The sequence below is a fragment of the Carcharhinus amblyrhynchos genome, chromosome 16 (assembly GCF_965287045.1).
Source record: "Carcharhinus amblyrhynchos chromosome 16, sCarAmb.v2.hapA, whole genome shotgun sequence".
Lineage (NCBI taxonomy): Eukaryota > Metazoa > Chordata > Chondrichthyes > Carcharhiniformes > Carcharhinidae > Carcharhinus > Carcharhinus amblyrhynchos.
The window spans coordinates 19,641,064-19,655,950 of NC_137339.1; the positions used below are offsets into that span (position 1 = coordinate 19,641,064).

At 41.5% G+C, this 14,887-nt stretch overlaps 1 protein-coding gene across 5 annotated transcripts in view; it reads left to right on the top strand.

Moving 5' to 3' along the window:
• The first annotated feature begins 748 nt into the window (after positions 1-748).
• Positions 749-14,887, top strand: part of LOC145353875 (receptor-type tyrosine-protein phosphatase T-like) — a 1,296,999-nt gene continuing 1,282,860 nt past the window's right edge. For all 5 annotated transcript variants that reach the window (XM_080204786.1, XM_080204787.1, XM_080204789.1 and 2 more), the window contains exon 1: positions 749-948. In XM_080204786.1, the coding sequence (XP_080060912.1) occupies positions 876-948 (73 nt within the window). In that variant the 5' untranslated portion in view covers positions 749-875. The remainder of the gene's footprint in view (positions 949-14,887) is intronic.

Sequence of the window (14,887 nt, forward strand, 5' to 3'; positions counted from 1 at the left end):
TAGATTAGTTATTTGGCGCATTGATTTATGAATGTGACATTGCAGAACAATATTTAATTAGCTTAAAAGAAAAAATACAAATAAGAATTATAATTGGGTGCCCTATCTCTTACCTACTTTTGAATAGTTTCTCATACCTGTTTGAGAATTTGGAGCGGGATAGATTCACCGGAAGGCAGAATAACTGATAATTGAAAATCCAAAACATTTCAGTAAGGCGATTACTCCCAGATAAACGCGCTGTCATTTGCAAAAGAAAATGTAGTCATCTTAACTTATTATCTTGATTTTGTTGGATTTTTTTTTCGGTCACACGTTCATGTTACAATAGGCTTGACACGAGACAGAAGGAGACACATGGACTATCAAATATTCAGGTAGTGCAATATCAACCTGTCAACCTGCTTTGCTAGGATATGAACACACTATCTCCTCATCATTCTTCATTGTCCTGTATTTCTGACAGCTTTAGTCTAATCTTCCGTCTGATGGTAGAATGGTTCTCTGCCTCAACCGCATTTGTATAAATGTTGCCTGTTTGAAAGGAAGGACATTTCTTTCCCAAGCGTTTTGAGTTGGAAGCGAGCTTCGAGCTTGCTCTCTGTACGTGTGTGTGTGTGTAAAAGAGAAAGAGAGAGAGAGGAATAGGGGGAAGGAGCTTGCGTCAGGACCCGGGGGAGCCCTCACTCAGCAAGTACTTGAACATCTCCAAGCCGCCAGGCACAGCCAGAAGCAGTCAGCATTTAAGTACACACACCACACCGCTCCGGGTAGCTCCAAACGGATCGTCTCTTTGCTAAGCAGCCAGCACCGGATAATGCTCGAAATGTGGAAGTGAATGCGAGAGAGAGAGAGAGAGAGAAAACTGCCAAAATATGAACCCGCTTCTGATTTGCCTCTTTCTCCTGGTGCATCTATTGTCAAGCGCAGAGGGACAAGTCTTTGCAGGTAATGGAGAGACTGTCATATATTGGGGGGGGGGGGGAGGTTATCTGCGTGGGATAAGTTGTAAAACTTGACGGAAGAACCATCCCCGATTGTAACCCATCATTGTGTAGGTGCTGCGTCTCAAAGCCCCTTCTCCGACTGAATGGGCTCGATCGGGAAGGCGGGGGGATATATTTTAAGACGGCAATTTTTTTTTTCGTTTGGAACTCCGGAACGCGGGGCTACAATTTGGTTCCAACTACTGTGCACGCAGCAGGTACCGCGAAGAGTTACCTCCACCCCTCCTGCGTTCATTTTGGAAGATGCGTTCTCTCCCCCACCAAACACCCACCCAGCTCCTCTTTCAGCAAGTGGAGCGAGGTCGCCTAACTTCTGCCGGTGAAGTTTAGCAGATGCTGTGGGGGAGAAGGAGACGTTCCAGCTCCACACACCTTCTCCAAGCACCCAAGAGGCTCCAACCCCACTTCCTTCCTCATCTCCCTCCCCCCCCCCAACCTCCCTCCCCAGCCGCCCACATTAGTCGAATTGAAACGGGAGTGTTATTTATTTGAAGGCAGTGGAACCAGTTGGTCAGCGGATGATTTGAGAGGAGGAGAAAGGGGAGGACAGACTTGGCTAACAATCTCCGGGATCCTAATCTCTTGTCCCCGTTCCCTGGGAAGAGAACTATCCTTGTAACCTTGAGCCTCCTGTATTGCAGTTTCTCAAGCATAGATACCAAAAAAAAAGCTGCAGGCTACAAGAATTAATAAGCAGAGTATTACAAGTGGGAAAAAAAAGTGATTTTCAGTTAATTGGCAGCAAGTTCAGTTGTTTGGAACGGTTTGTGCCTCTCCCCCCACCAGCAACACCCCCTCCTGTTGAATCCCCGTGCCTTGATCCTCCCAAGATCAACAGAAAGTTTTATTTTTGTGTCAACTGCATGCAGACGGTTTGATTCTCAGCCAGACGAAGCCACATCAGGAGCGACGCTGCATTTTTTAGCACTGTCACACTAGCTGTTCCCAATGTGGGTTCAAGTGAATTCTGCTCTGAATTCGGTTCGGTTTCAAGCAGTCAACTATCTCCGCGCCTCGCACAGAAACGCAAGCTAACTTTGAGTGGTCACCTTCTCGGGCGGGGGTTCGGTAAGCCCTGCGTTTTCAGGAGTGCAGACCACGGGGCGGGGGGAGGTGGGGGCGACAAAATGTCATTAAAGGGAACATGTTGCTGCCGGTGGTCGATATGGTAAAGTGGGAACCAGAGGAACAGCCGTTCTTGCCTCGGAGACACCCCAATCTTGAGTGGAAATGGCTGTGTCTGTGGTGAATTGGCACGTTGGAATTGTTCTCCCTTTGTCCTCGATCCAAGCTGATGAGCAACGCAATTAACCAAAGGTCATGTTTGTAGATTTTCTGACCCATCCATTCACAGCATGAGCTGTTCTACGCTTCAAGTTCAGTGTTGCCCCTTTTTTAGCTGTAAAATAAATGCCTTTGCATACCTCATCAAGCTGCTGTACCTTTTATTTTCCTGATTTTGATTTCAGGGGTTGAAAGGGTTGAGGTATGAGGAGAGATTAAACAGTTTGGTCTAATACTCACTGGACTTTGGAAGGATGAGAGGGGATCTGATCGGGGTATATGGGTGGCACGGTGGCACAGAGTTTGGACCACTGCCTCATGGTGCCAGGGAGCCAGGTTCGATTCCTGGCACTGTCTGTGGGAGTCTGCGCGTTCTCTCCGTGTCTGTGTGGGTTTTCTCCGGGTGCTCGGGTTTCCTCCCACAGTCCAATAGACATGCTGTTTAAGTGCATTGACCCTGCTAAAATTCTCCCTCAGTGTACCCAAACAGGTGCCGGAGTTGGGGATTTTCACAGTAACTTCATTGCAGTGTAAGCCTACTTGTGACACCAATAGATAAGCTTAAATTTAAAAAGAGATTGATAAAGTAAACGTAGATCAAATGTTTCCTATTATGGGGCAATCTCGAACAAGAAATCACGGGTATTGGTGGAGAGGCGGTAGATTTAAAACTGAGATGTGGAGGAACTACGTCTTGCAGAGGGTGGTGAATTTGTGGAACTCGCTGCCCCATGGCACTGTGGAGTCTGAATCGTTGGATGGTTTCAAGAAGGAGATAGATATATTTCTAATAAAGAAGGGTAAGGGGATATGGGGAGCAGATAGGAAGGTGGATTTGAGACCAGGGAGAGATCAGCCATGATCTGTTTGAATGGCAGAGCAGGTTCAAAGGGCTGAATTTGCCTACTTCTGCCCCGAACTCCTATGTTACTGGCAGCATTTTTGCAGGTCACCGACAAAAGCATCTGGATGACTTAGTTCAACCCCCTTAACTGGGTATTTGTGAGGGGAGGGGGTAAGGGCAGACCTCGGATGAGTTAGCAAGGTGGTAACAGTATCAGGCATTGAACTTTGCAGTTTAGGAAGATCCCAGGAAGGTCCTAGTTATTAGCTAATCCTGGGATGAAGTGTTGCTGCCATATTTGGGGAATGAGACCCTAGGATGGACTGGACTGAGAAGGAAGACATAACTGACCAGGAATTTCAAACGTTATCATCCAGGGGAGAACTCCCTTTCATTAGAAATTTGGCAAAATGATACATGCACTTTTTTATTTATTCCTGCATTTACTGGCAGGTTTTCTCCCAATAAATGCAGGAATAAATTTTTAAAAAGTATCAATTCACCAATCTTATGGTGTTGACTCTGTAATCCAATACTTTTTTCTAAGTAAGGCATTAGTTCTGAAAATAACTGTGCAGCTTAGAGTTTAATTTTCACAGATATCTGGGACATAATTTTCTTGCAATGAAATACCTTTGTGAAATATTGTTCTATATAATGTTCTTAATCACCAAGTAAATGTTTCCAATGTGTGTATTTCTGTGATCAGTTAATAATTTTATAGTCAGATTTTTCTCATCCTCTTTACTATAGCTTAACATGGGAATAGTTTCCTGTAGAAAATCTGACATTCCTGTGAGAGATGTCTCTAATGTTACTCCATTTATATTACTGTAGGTTGGTTGAAAATGTTGAGCCTGTTAAATGTTTAAAAGCCTTTGTTATGAATACACCATTGGCAATTGTGTTATGAACTTAAAATAAGATTCCCTTCTCGGACATCATTTAATTTTTCAGCATCTCCGGACTGCATCTCTTTCAGTGAACTTTTTCTTCCCATAAAGAGGAAAATGACTGTTACCATGAGGTGGCGCTCTGAACAATACCATTTAAAAAGGGTCTCACTACTTCAATAGAAATGGAGAGGCTTCAGCTTGTTTCTAATGCTTGGGGAATATTAAGCAGTGTTGGGTATAGTGCATTTTAAACAGTATAACAAAAAATAATTACATAAAAGGGAATCTGAAGCAGAAATAGGCAGTTGATTATAATTTCCCATTCATAACAATTGCAGTGCTGTTGAATCAAAAGTAGACTTTTGTAATTTTGAATCCATAATATTCTGACTGTAGAGTTAATTACTCACAAATGCATCGTAGTGTTATGAAGCATTGATTCTGAAGAGGCTACATTTAAAATCATGCACATATTTATCCACTGGAATAAAGGATTTGTCTTCAATTTTATTGCATGACATATGCCAAAAAAGCCACATCAGTTTTTAGCTTGGTTTGTACCTTTCCCAAATATACTTCCAAGTATATTTTTCAGTCAGTACATTTTCTTAGTCGAAATTATACAATACTTAAGGCGCTTTTCAAAAATAAAATTGTGAAATTTTGTACTAAATGATCAGATGATGGAGGCTAATTATGGCCCCAATCTCCCCTCACCCCTTCTTCAGGTCTCCAGGTTATATGTAATGCAGGCACAGCACGGAGTTCATTGCATTACTCATTGTTTTGTGTACTGCCTCAAGAGTGAGGCCTCGCTGGAAGTGGGTAGTGGAAGCATACAGCTGCTGCCCACTCAACTGTCCACATGCAAAACAATAATCACATGAAGATAGCATTTTGATGACTTTAAGGAAAACCTACTATTTAATTTCAGCACACAGCCCCTCTAGCTATAAGCTGAAAATGAAAAAAAAAATGCATGTACAATTTTAATCATTCAGAACTCATATCATTTCCATGTATTGAGTTCCCAATCATGTTGAGATGCTTTTCAAGAAAGTAAGTTCGAGAATACTTCAAGTTATGCGATGCAGTCTTAGAATTTCCCAGCTAATTGTTCAAGAGCAGAATAGGAAGAGGCTCAGGATCAGGTTGGCTTTTAAATTAAACAGAAGCTTATAGGAAAAAATAAGACTAAAAAAAGGTTTGAAAATGTTGATGTTTTAATCTGGCTTTGGCATTGTGCTTGTGTGAACACAAAAGTGCCAATTATCTGGGAGTTCCTGTTCTTTACTGTGCAATTTAGCTATTCTGTTAAATAAAAGAAAGTCCTGAATAAAATAAACCTGAAATATGTACAGAACAGACTGGAAATTCACAGCAGCTCCATCAGTATCTTGAAAGGCAAGAGATGAGTTTTGAATGGCGGTGATGCTGATCTGATGCTGACAGATCTCTGACGCATTTGCAGCACTTGTTGCCTTTATATCTAAGATATAAGCAGTCTTGTAAGTGTGTAGATTCCAAAAAGTTTCAATATTTCAATGCAGGGAAAAATTTGACCATGCAACGTTATCAAATACAGAGCTTTAGCAGGGACAGAGAGACCAAAGGATCTATGAGACATCACTCTTTATCTATGCCTGAGCATGCTTGACGATTCACAAGCAATAACAGTATGGCTAGGTTCGCAATTAAAACACAAATCTTGCCTTGCTAGTTTTTATAATCCCACTTATGCTATTCGATAATAGTTCAGCTGTTTTGGGATTAGGTAAGTGCATCTAACAAAAGCATTTGAAAGTATAACTTAGGGTTTGGCTCCAGTGCCACTGAAAGCAATCACAAGAATATTTGATAAAGATTTAGGATGTATATCTGTCAAAAAGAGATTGATCCAAAGGAAAATAATTCCAGCACATTCAATTTAGGTGTAATTATTAAAGGAAATGTCTGCACAGGCTAAATGAATTCTGATTCAATGGCATAATTTCCAATCACTTGGCTACTTAAGGCTCTGATTAGCTCATGCATCTAGACCAGGAAGTTCTCTGGATTTTCTTTTGATTTGGCTGATCTCAACTGAGACAATAATTGGGAATCACACTGCTGCTAGGTTAAGGAAAGAAATGCCACCTTGGATTCATGCCTTTGCTGCTCCTCAAGTGCCATGGGATCTTTTACATCTACCTGAGAAGGCAGACATAATCTCTGTTACATATTTTATCTCAACTTTCTCAGTACTGCGCTTTGGGTGCGACTTGTGTCTGTAACTCCTGACTGAGAGGCGAGAGCGCTAGCAACTGAGCCACAGTCAATTTCTGGTGGTCCGGAGATACCTGTTGGAAATGTGTACGTCAGACGAAGTGAGGGCACATTGATTTGCCAACGCTCCCATCTAAGATCATATGAGAAGAATTGCACCTTTTGTGAGGTATTGGGCAACTCAACAGCAAAGAGTCAATATTTAGGAGGGAGAAGAGAAAATGGATGTAAAATGATGAAAAATGTGCAACTTTTTTTAGCTGCATGTCACAAAGAAGCTGGGGTCAATGAAGTCAAAATTTAGGAAAGGAAGGAATGAACCATTATAGTCTCTTAAGTAAGTAAGCTCCCTATTCTCTTCATGTTGGCGGCACAGTGGTTAGAGCTGTTGCCTCACAGCGTCAGGGATGTGGAATCAAATCCAGCCTTGGGTAGCTGTATGTGCAGAGTTTGCACATTCTCCTCATGTCTGCGTGGGTTTCCTCCAGGTGCTCTGGTTTTCTCCCACAGTCCAAAAAATGTGCAGGTTAGGTGGATTGGCCATGCTAAATTACCCCTTAGTGTCGGGGGATTAGCGGCAGGGCAAACACGTGGAGTTACAGGGACAGGGCCAGAGTGGGATTGTTGTCAGTGGGCCAAATGGCCTCCTTTTGCACTGTAGGGATTGTATTAGTCTATGGTTTTATGATATCATGTAACACTATAGCTTTCTGCACAAGATTTCCATAGAGAGCTGGGTTTGGGTAGAAAGACACTTTAAAGAAATTGACTATGGCTCAGTTGCTAGCACTCTTGCCTCTCAGTCAGGAGTTACAGGCACAACTCCCACTTGAATACTTCAGCACAGGAACTCAGGTTGAGACTCCAGTGCAGTACTGAGGGAGTTCAGACAAAATATTTAACAGAAGCCATGTCTGCCTTCTTAGGTAGATACAAAAGATCCCATGGCAATCAAGGAGCAGCAGAATTAAACGCAGTGTGCTGGCCAATGTTTAATATAAACAGATTACCTGCTCACCAAAACATTGTCTGTGGGAGCTTGCTGAGTGTAAATTTGGCTGCTGTGCTTCTATGTTGAAAAGGTACCACAGTGTCTGTAAAGCATTTTGGGACATCCTGAGGCAATTTATAACTGCAAGATATTATTTGATATAAACTTTTTGAATGGTTGTACTTTGGTTTACAATGAGACTAGAAAAGTTCAGGATCAAGTATTAATTTTGAAATATTTCATGGTCTGGATTTTGTGGTCAGCAGTAAATCTTGCCATTGCCCTCAAAAATAACCCGGCCATAAAGTGGTGTCTGGCTCTAATACTCACACGTCCTCTATATAAAGAAATCACTTTGAATTCAGAAGCTTTTGCAGGGGCCTGTGACATCCAGCAACAGGGCAGATAGCAGGAAGGGCATTCAGACACTCTGAAAAAGGAATGGCAAACCAGTAAGTAAGTGTAAATAACTTTTAAATCATTATTCAGGAGAATTTTTTGGGGCAACCCACTGGGGGGGCTCTTGGATTCAGTCAATCTCAGCAAACACAAAGACTTGTGAAAGACAGCATGCAGTTAAGGGTATTCTTTATTTGACCAACTTGTTGGGAGAGAGATAGTCAGAGGATTCTAACTTCTGTCAGCCCTTACATCACATGTGTTGTAGATAAAATAATACCCCTGAGACTGTTAGTGAGTCAAAATACAGTGGTTTTTATTTCAAAGCTCTGGTGTTCATTCAAGAGCTTTGGGAGAAGTAGGACTACCAAACTTCTCAAAGAACACAAACACATGTGGGCATTTATACACTATGAGCTCCAGCAGGAATCACAATTCAAAGTTCCAATTCTGGCCAGACCTTTGGGTCTTCCTTCCTAGGTCGTGATGCAGCCCCAGAGTTAATCAGGAATTACATTCCTGCAGTCAGGACGCAGGCCTAATCCGGTCACAATTCAAACCTCTTCTGCAGCAGTACCGGCATCCCTGTCTTTGAAGTTACTTGTGCGATTGTGGCTGTCCCAGCAGGACTCTTCCTGTTAAAAGCCAGTATCGCGATCTGCCATCAGCAGCTGTCTAAAGCCGGTGTCGTAAGCTACCATCTATGTAACGATGTCCAACTAACACAAGTAGGTAAGATTTGCAAAGTCTACAAAATAACAGCCACATTGAACTACCTGTCTTTATAAAAATGAGAGTTAAAGTATGTAATACATGAACAGATAACGTATATTACTGCCAGGAGCAGTATAAGCTTGAGAAGATCAGTCATGATGAAGAGCTATGTTTGTGACATATTCTAGGTACAAAATCCATTAATCCTTTCCCTTCAGGTACAAAATGCATTCACCTTTTCCCTACTTCAACATGGGTACAACACATGCACATTTCTGAAGATTTGATACTTCCGCCCAACCAGTCATCCAAGCTGGACAGCCCAATGACAGGAATACACTTTATTTACTTTGGCCATTAGCATTTCACTATCCAGCCGAATTAAGAATTCGTTGGTCAACTGAATCCAGAAGTTCTTCCTCCTGTTGCCTAGTAACCTTACCTACGTAAATCTGGTAGGTTCAAGGGTCACCCCTAACACCTGCAGTCCCAAGAAGTACAAGGGAGTTATCTTCTCTGGTCTGTTTTGTGTCTCTTTATCAGTGGAGGTTGAATTGCAGCTATTCATTACAGCTAAAAGCTGAATCCTTCTATTCATTTCAATAACTTTGGTTGCCAGTAGTTGCTTGGCCTGCCTCTGATAATAAGGTATATGCTCTATGCTTCATTGTTCCAAAAGTATGTGGTCAGTCTAATTAGATTTATTTCCTATTATGCTAAGGGTAATTTGCTTGTTGACCAAGGCTCACAAGAAAATATAAAGATACAGTTTAACTCTGTAATACATGTTCAAAAATGATAATATAGGTGCTTATACAGAAATAGCTGGAACTCTACTACCTTGCCCACCACAGAATTGATGCGGGCAAGGGTCCGACGCCGGAAGTGTCCATTGACCTCGGGATGGGGCTGTAAAATCCTGCCCCTCAATCCTCGTATGATATATACATGATACTTTTAATATATAGATAAAGTACACTGTGGTCTTTATTTTAAACTAATCTACTTGTTTTAATAGTCTCAAAAGCAGGGATTTCTGCATCCCCTGCTACATTCAGCAAACACAATAAAGATTGGGATGTACAAGGGAGAAACGCAAATATTGAAGCACAAATGTTGCTTTTTTATTTAAAAAAAAATGCAATTTTCAAATGTTAGGCTGAGGGAATGAAATTTCACAAGTGTGAAATTAGATCTTTTGCAATGAGAGAGGTTGTTCAGCAAGAATTATGATTAGCACATTGTTTAAAATTTAGATAACCCTGGTTGAACAATGCATATTTTTCTCATTGGCCATTATGGTGAGAACAAAGGGCAGAGAGTTTAAGTTCACGGCAACGCAATGGTTTCTATTTTGTTTCTGTCCATGTTAGATTGCAACAGTGCAACATGTGGAGGAGCAAAGTATCACTGACAGCAACATCTGGATTACCATTCATGCAAGTGCCAGATATTGCGATCAGTGCAAAGGCTGACAGCGTCACTTATATAATAACTCCTGCAAACTCTGAGAGATTATGATTTTGAACAAAGTGAAGAAAGAATTTACAGCCACAAAGCGCTTGGAATACAATGTTCAATTCTGGTCGCCACACGACCAGAAGGATGTGGAGGCTTTGGAGAGGGTACAGAAAAGATTTACCAGGATGTTGCCTGGTATGGAGGGCATTAGCTATGGGGAGAGGCTGGAGAAACCTGGTTTGTTCACACTGGAATGACGGAGGTTGAGGGGCGACCTGATAGAAGTCTACAAGGTTATGAGGGGCATGGACAGAGTGGATAGTTAGAAACTTTTTCCCAGGGTGGAAGAGTCAATTACTAGAGGGCATAAGTTTAGGGCGCGAGGGACGATGTTTAAAGGAGATGTAGGGACAGATTTTTTACAGAGAGTGGTGGGTGCCTGGAACTCGTTGTCAGGGGAGGTAGTGGAAGTGATACGATAGTGACTTTTAAGGGGCATCTTGACAAATACATGAATGGGATGGGAATAGAGGGGTATGGTCCCCGGAAAAGTTGGGGGTTTTCGTTAAGTTGGGCAGCATGGTCGGTGCAGACTTGGAGAGCTGAAGGGCTTGTTCCTCTGCTGTAATTTTCTTTGTTGTTTGTTCTTTGCCCTGTTCACATCTCTCTCACGATTGCCAACGTTGGTGAATGCTGCAGTGTTTTTGGATACAACGAGTTCCCACAAGCAAGAAGATGAGTGACTGGTTAGTGAAATGTTAGTCAAGGTAAATGGGAAACTCCCTGTCCGTCTTCAGATTGTCATGTACGGTCTTTAACACCCATCTGAGAAATGGGCCTTCTTTAATGTTTTATCCAAAGGATGGCTCCCCTGATATTGCAACATTTCTCTGAGAAATAGGCTGGAATTTTCCAGCCATTCAGACCCCATCGCCACAGCAAGCAAGGAAGGAGAATTTGACACTCAGTCAAATGTCCATTTGCTGCAGCAGAACCAGAGAATTCTGCCGGTGTGAATGATCACAAAATTCTAGCCATTATGTTAAAATCAGGTGATTTTAGAATATAAGAGCCCATACACAAGAATTATTCTTTTTAAACTTACACCTATGACTATGTGGCCAAATTCCTCTCCAGTTCAATTTTCAAGTTTGCTGACAACACCACTGTAGTGGGTTGGATCTCAAACAATGACGAGACAGAGTACAGGAATGAGATAGAGAATCTGGTGCACTGGTGAGGCAACAATAATTTCTAAATGGAAGAGATTGTCATTGACTTCAGGAACTGTAAAGGAGAACATGTCCCTGTCTACATCAATGGGGACAAAATAGAAAGGGTCGAGAGCTTCAAGCTTTTAGTCTCTATTTTCCTGAAGACAAAAGAAATTTGGCATGTCAGCTACGACTCTCACCAACGTTTACAGATGCGCCATAGAAAGAATTCTTTCTTTTTGTATCACAGCTTGGTATGGCTCCTGCTCTGCCCAAGATGGCACGGAACTAGAAAAGCCCAATCCATCACACAAACCAGACTCCCATCAACCGACTCTGTTTACACTTCCCGATGCCTTGGCAAAGCAGCCAGCATAATTAAGGATCCCACGCACCCTGGACATTCTCTCTTCCACTTTCTTCCATCAGGAAAGAGATACAAAAGTCTCATGTACCAACCGACTTAAGAACAGCTTCTTCCCTGCTGCTATCAGACTTTTGAATGGACTTACCTTGCATTAAGTTGATCTTTCTCTGCACACGAGCTATGACTGTAACACTACATTCTTCACTCTCTTGCTTCCTTCTCTATGAACGTTATGTTTTGTCTGTACAGCATGCAGGAAACAATACTTTTCACTGTATGCTAATACATGTGACAATAATAAATCAAATCAAGTCATAGAGACCTAAGCAAACTAATGTCCCTTCATAAAAGAAAATTAAAAATCAAATTTGATACTTTCAGGCACACAGAAGGGCAGCTTTTATTCAGAGATTATGATTTAATTCACTTGGTAGCGCCTGATTTTCAAAAAATTGAACTTAATGGAATCACTCCAAAATTATTGTCCTGACATTTATAATATGGCTGCTTTCATCCCTCAACATGCTGAAGTATTTGCGTAATGTATTTGCTTCGGTCCATAAATCAGGATGTGAACCCACAACCGAAAGGTGAGAATGCCACTAATTAAGCTCAGTCTGAACAGGTTAAAACTGCAGCACTTGCATGACAAAGTAAGGAATACCAAAATATAGTTGGACACTTGCCTCTATTCAGTGTAGAGGATAGTGAAATAAAACAGAAAGTTCCATGTGATAACTCCCAGAACTTGCATGATGAATTCCTGATTAACTTCTCTGTAGGACCCATAGAATATGAATTCTCTGGTGATTGGTAATTACCTTACCATGTACCGAACTCTGTATAAAGCAGGCCCTTGAGTGGGTCCATTATTGTATTGTCCTGATTGGGTCCTGTTTGTGTCCACCACATGCTTATGGTTTTGCTTTACTTTATTTTGCACAATAAAGCACCGTTCCTTTACAGCTGACTCCTGGAGTTATTATACTCTGGATAAACTCAGCACCTGTGGAGAGAGAAACAGAATTAATGGGAGAGCTTTTCTGCACCTTCCCCCACGATGTGTTGCACAACAGCAAGGGAAGTTCACTATGGCAGTGGGATCTTCTGGTCCTGCTGCTGTCAGTGGGATTTCCCATTCTACGCACCCCTCCACCGGGAAACATGCGGTGGGGGTTTGACATTGGTAGGACAGAAAGATCCTGCCGGTGAGGATAGTTGGAAATTTGAGCCAACATTTCCTGTCCATATCTTTAAGGGCTCTATATGTGAGTCATATGAATTTGGAATATTGGGTGAGATTCTCTGACCTTTCCGCAGTGTGTTTCTCAGTGGCAGGAGGTGGTCCGCCATTGGCTGGTGGTGGGAACTTCATGTCTCGCAGCTATCAATGGGACTTCACATTGAATCCACCCCATGCCACATGGAAACCTACGGCAAGGGTGTGGCACTGGCAGAACTGGAAGATCCCGCTGGCACGAACAGCTGAAAGGTTCCAGCCATTAACTCTGTTTCTTTCTCCACGGGCATCGGCAGTCCTGATGAGTTTTCCAGCACTTTCAGTTTCAATTCAGATTTTCAGCGTCTACAGTACTCTGCTTTTAGTTTAGTACATAATAGTACATTTAGTACATGGGGAGGAAATGGCCTAGTGGCTTTATCACCAGACTATTAATCCAGAAACTCAGCTAATGACCCAGATTTGAATCCCGCCAAGGCAGATGGTGGAATTTGAATTCAACAAAAATCTCTGGAGGTAAGAATCTACCAACGACCATGAAACCATTGTCGATTGTCGGAAAGACCCATTTGGTTCACTAATGTCCTTTAGGGAAGGAAATCTGCCGTCCTTACCTGGCCTGGCCTGCATGTGACAGCAATGTGGTTGACTCTCAACTGCCCTTGGGTGACTAGGGATGGGCAATAAATGATGACCAGCCAGCGATGTCCATGTCCCACCAATGAATATAAAAATGATAATAGCTTAGTTTCTTCATAATGTTAATTATTCAGAAAATTATGGAACACAGATGAGGATTTTAATTCAAATAAATCTTAATAATTCTTAAAGCTTACAACTATTGATATTTTATAATTATACATCCATTTTTGATATTAACACAATTAATACTGAAACATTGACCTCATACATCGGTCATTTGAAGCTGACATTTGAAAGTATATATATCTAATTGAATCTACTTTGACTGACATTTGAGTTGTCCTTGAAGGAACAATGAATATAGGTTGTGCTTCAAATATTAGCAAGTACTGTTAAAGTATGTTTTAGTAAATTACAGTGGGAGAGATTAGAAAGTTGCTTATCCATTTCAAAGCTTCACTTCATTGTGAAATTTGTCCTCATATACCAACATAGCCAACCCATTTTATCTCTTAAGCAACTAAAATACAAAATGCGCCTCAGCAATGAAATAAGCATGAAATTAACTTCATTTTAAATAACAAAAATGCAAATAAGTTGGTCACTTTCTTGCTCCTTAGGTACTACACCAGAATGAAAAATGTAATCACCAGGAGAGCCCTGTGGAATTAATTATAAAACAATAAATGATATCCTGAGATGGTTGGAAGGTTGGAACAGGATGCTTAGGCTCCATCTATGTAGCATGGCAAAGTGACTTGTGATAAGAGCAGTCATATTGTAAATGTCAGAGCAATGATTTTGGAGTGATTGCGTAAGTGCAATTTTGAAAATCAGCTATCACCAAAGTGCACGAAACCTCAATGCCTGAATAAAAGCTGTTGGCTTGAGTGATGGAAAGTAGTGAGTTCGATTTTTAATTTTTTTTTCTCATTCTGCTTTAATCTCTGTGTTTTAAAGAATAATTCTTATGTTCTCAACCCCTTAATGGACTCTAACTTTCTAGAATTGTTGCTAAAGCAGTTTGAGGCATGACTTCCAATAACGTTTAAAAGCATCGCTCGCAATTGTCAAGTGGGGAAAAAAAATCTCTCAGAAGGACTGATGAGAGTGTGCTCAGGTGGACTTGTTTTTGAGTGCAAACTGGATGTTGCGCGCAGCTTGCCAGGTTGGTACTACTGGCTGGGAACCTCACCACAAGCTCTGTGTGGTGGGAAATCAGGTGCTGTCCATGGTTTTCAATCCATGGATGGAAAATTATAGGCGCAGCTTCCTAAACAATACTTGCCATCAGAGCAGCTACTTTTAAAATTAACTCTAGTATCCAATGAGGGTTTTTGATTTCATTTGATTTGATTTATTAGCGTCACATGTACTAGTATACAGTGAAAAGTATTGTTTCTTTCAAAGCATACCATTTATAGAGAAGGGAAAGAGAGGGTAATGTTGCAGTCATAGCTAGGGTTTAGAGAAAAACCATCTTAATGTATGAGAGGGGTTCATTCAAAATTCTGCTGGCAGCAGGGAAGAAGCTATTCTTGAGGCAGTTGGTACTTGACCTCA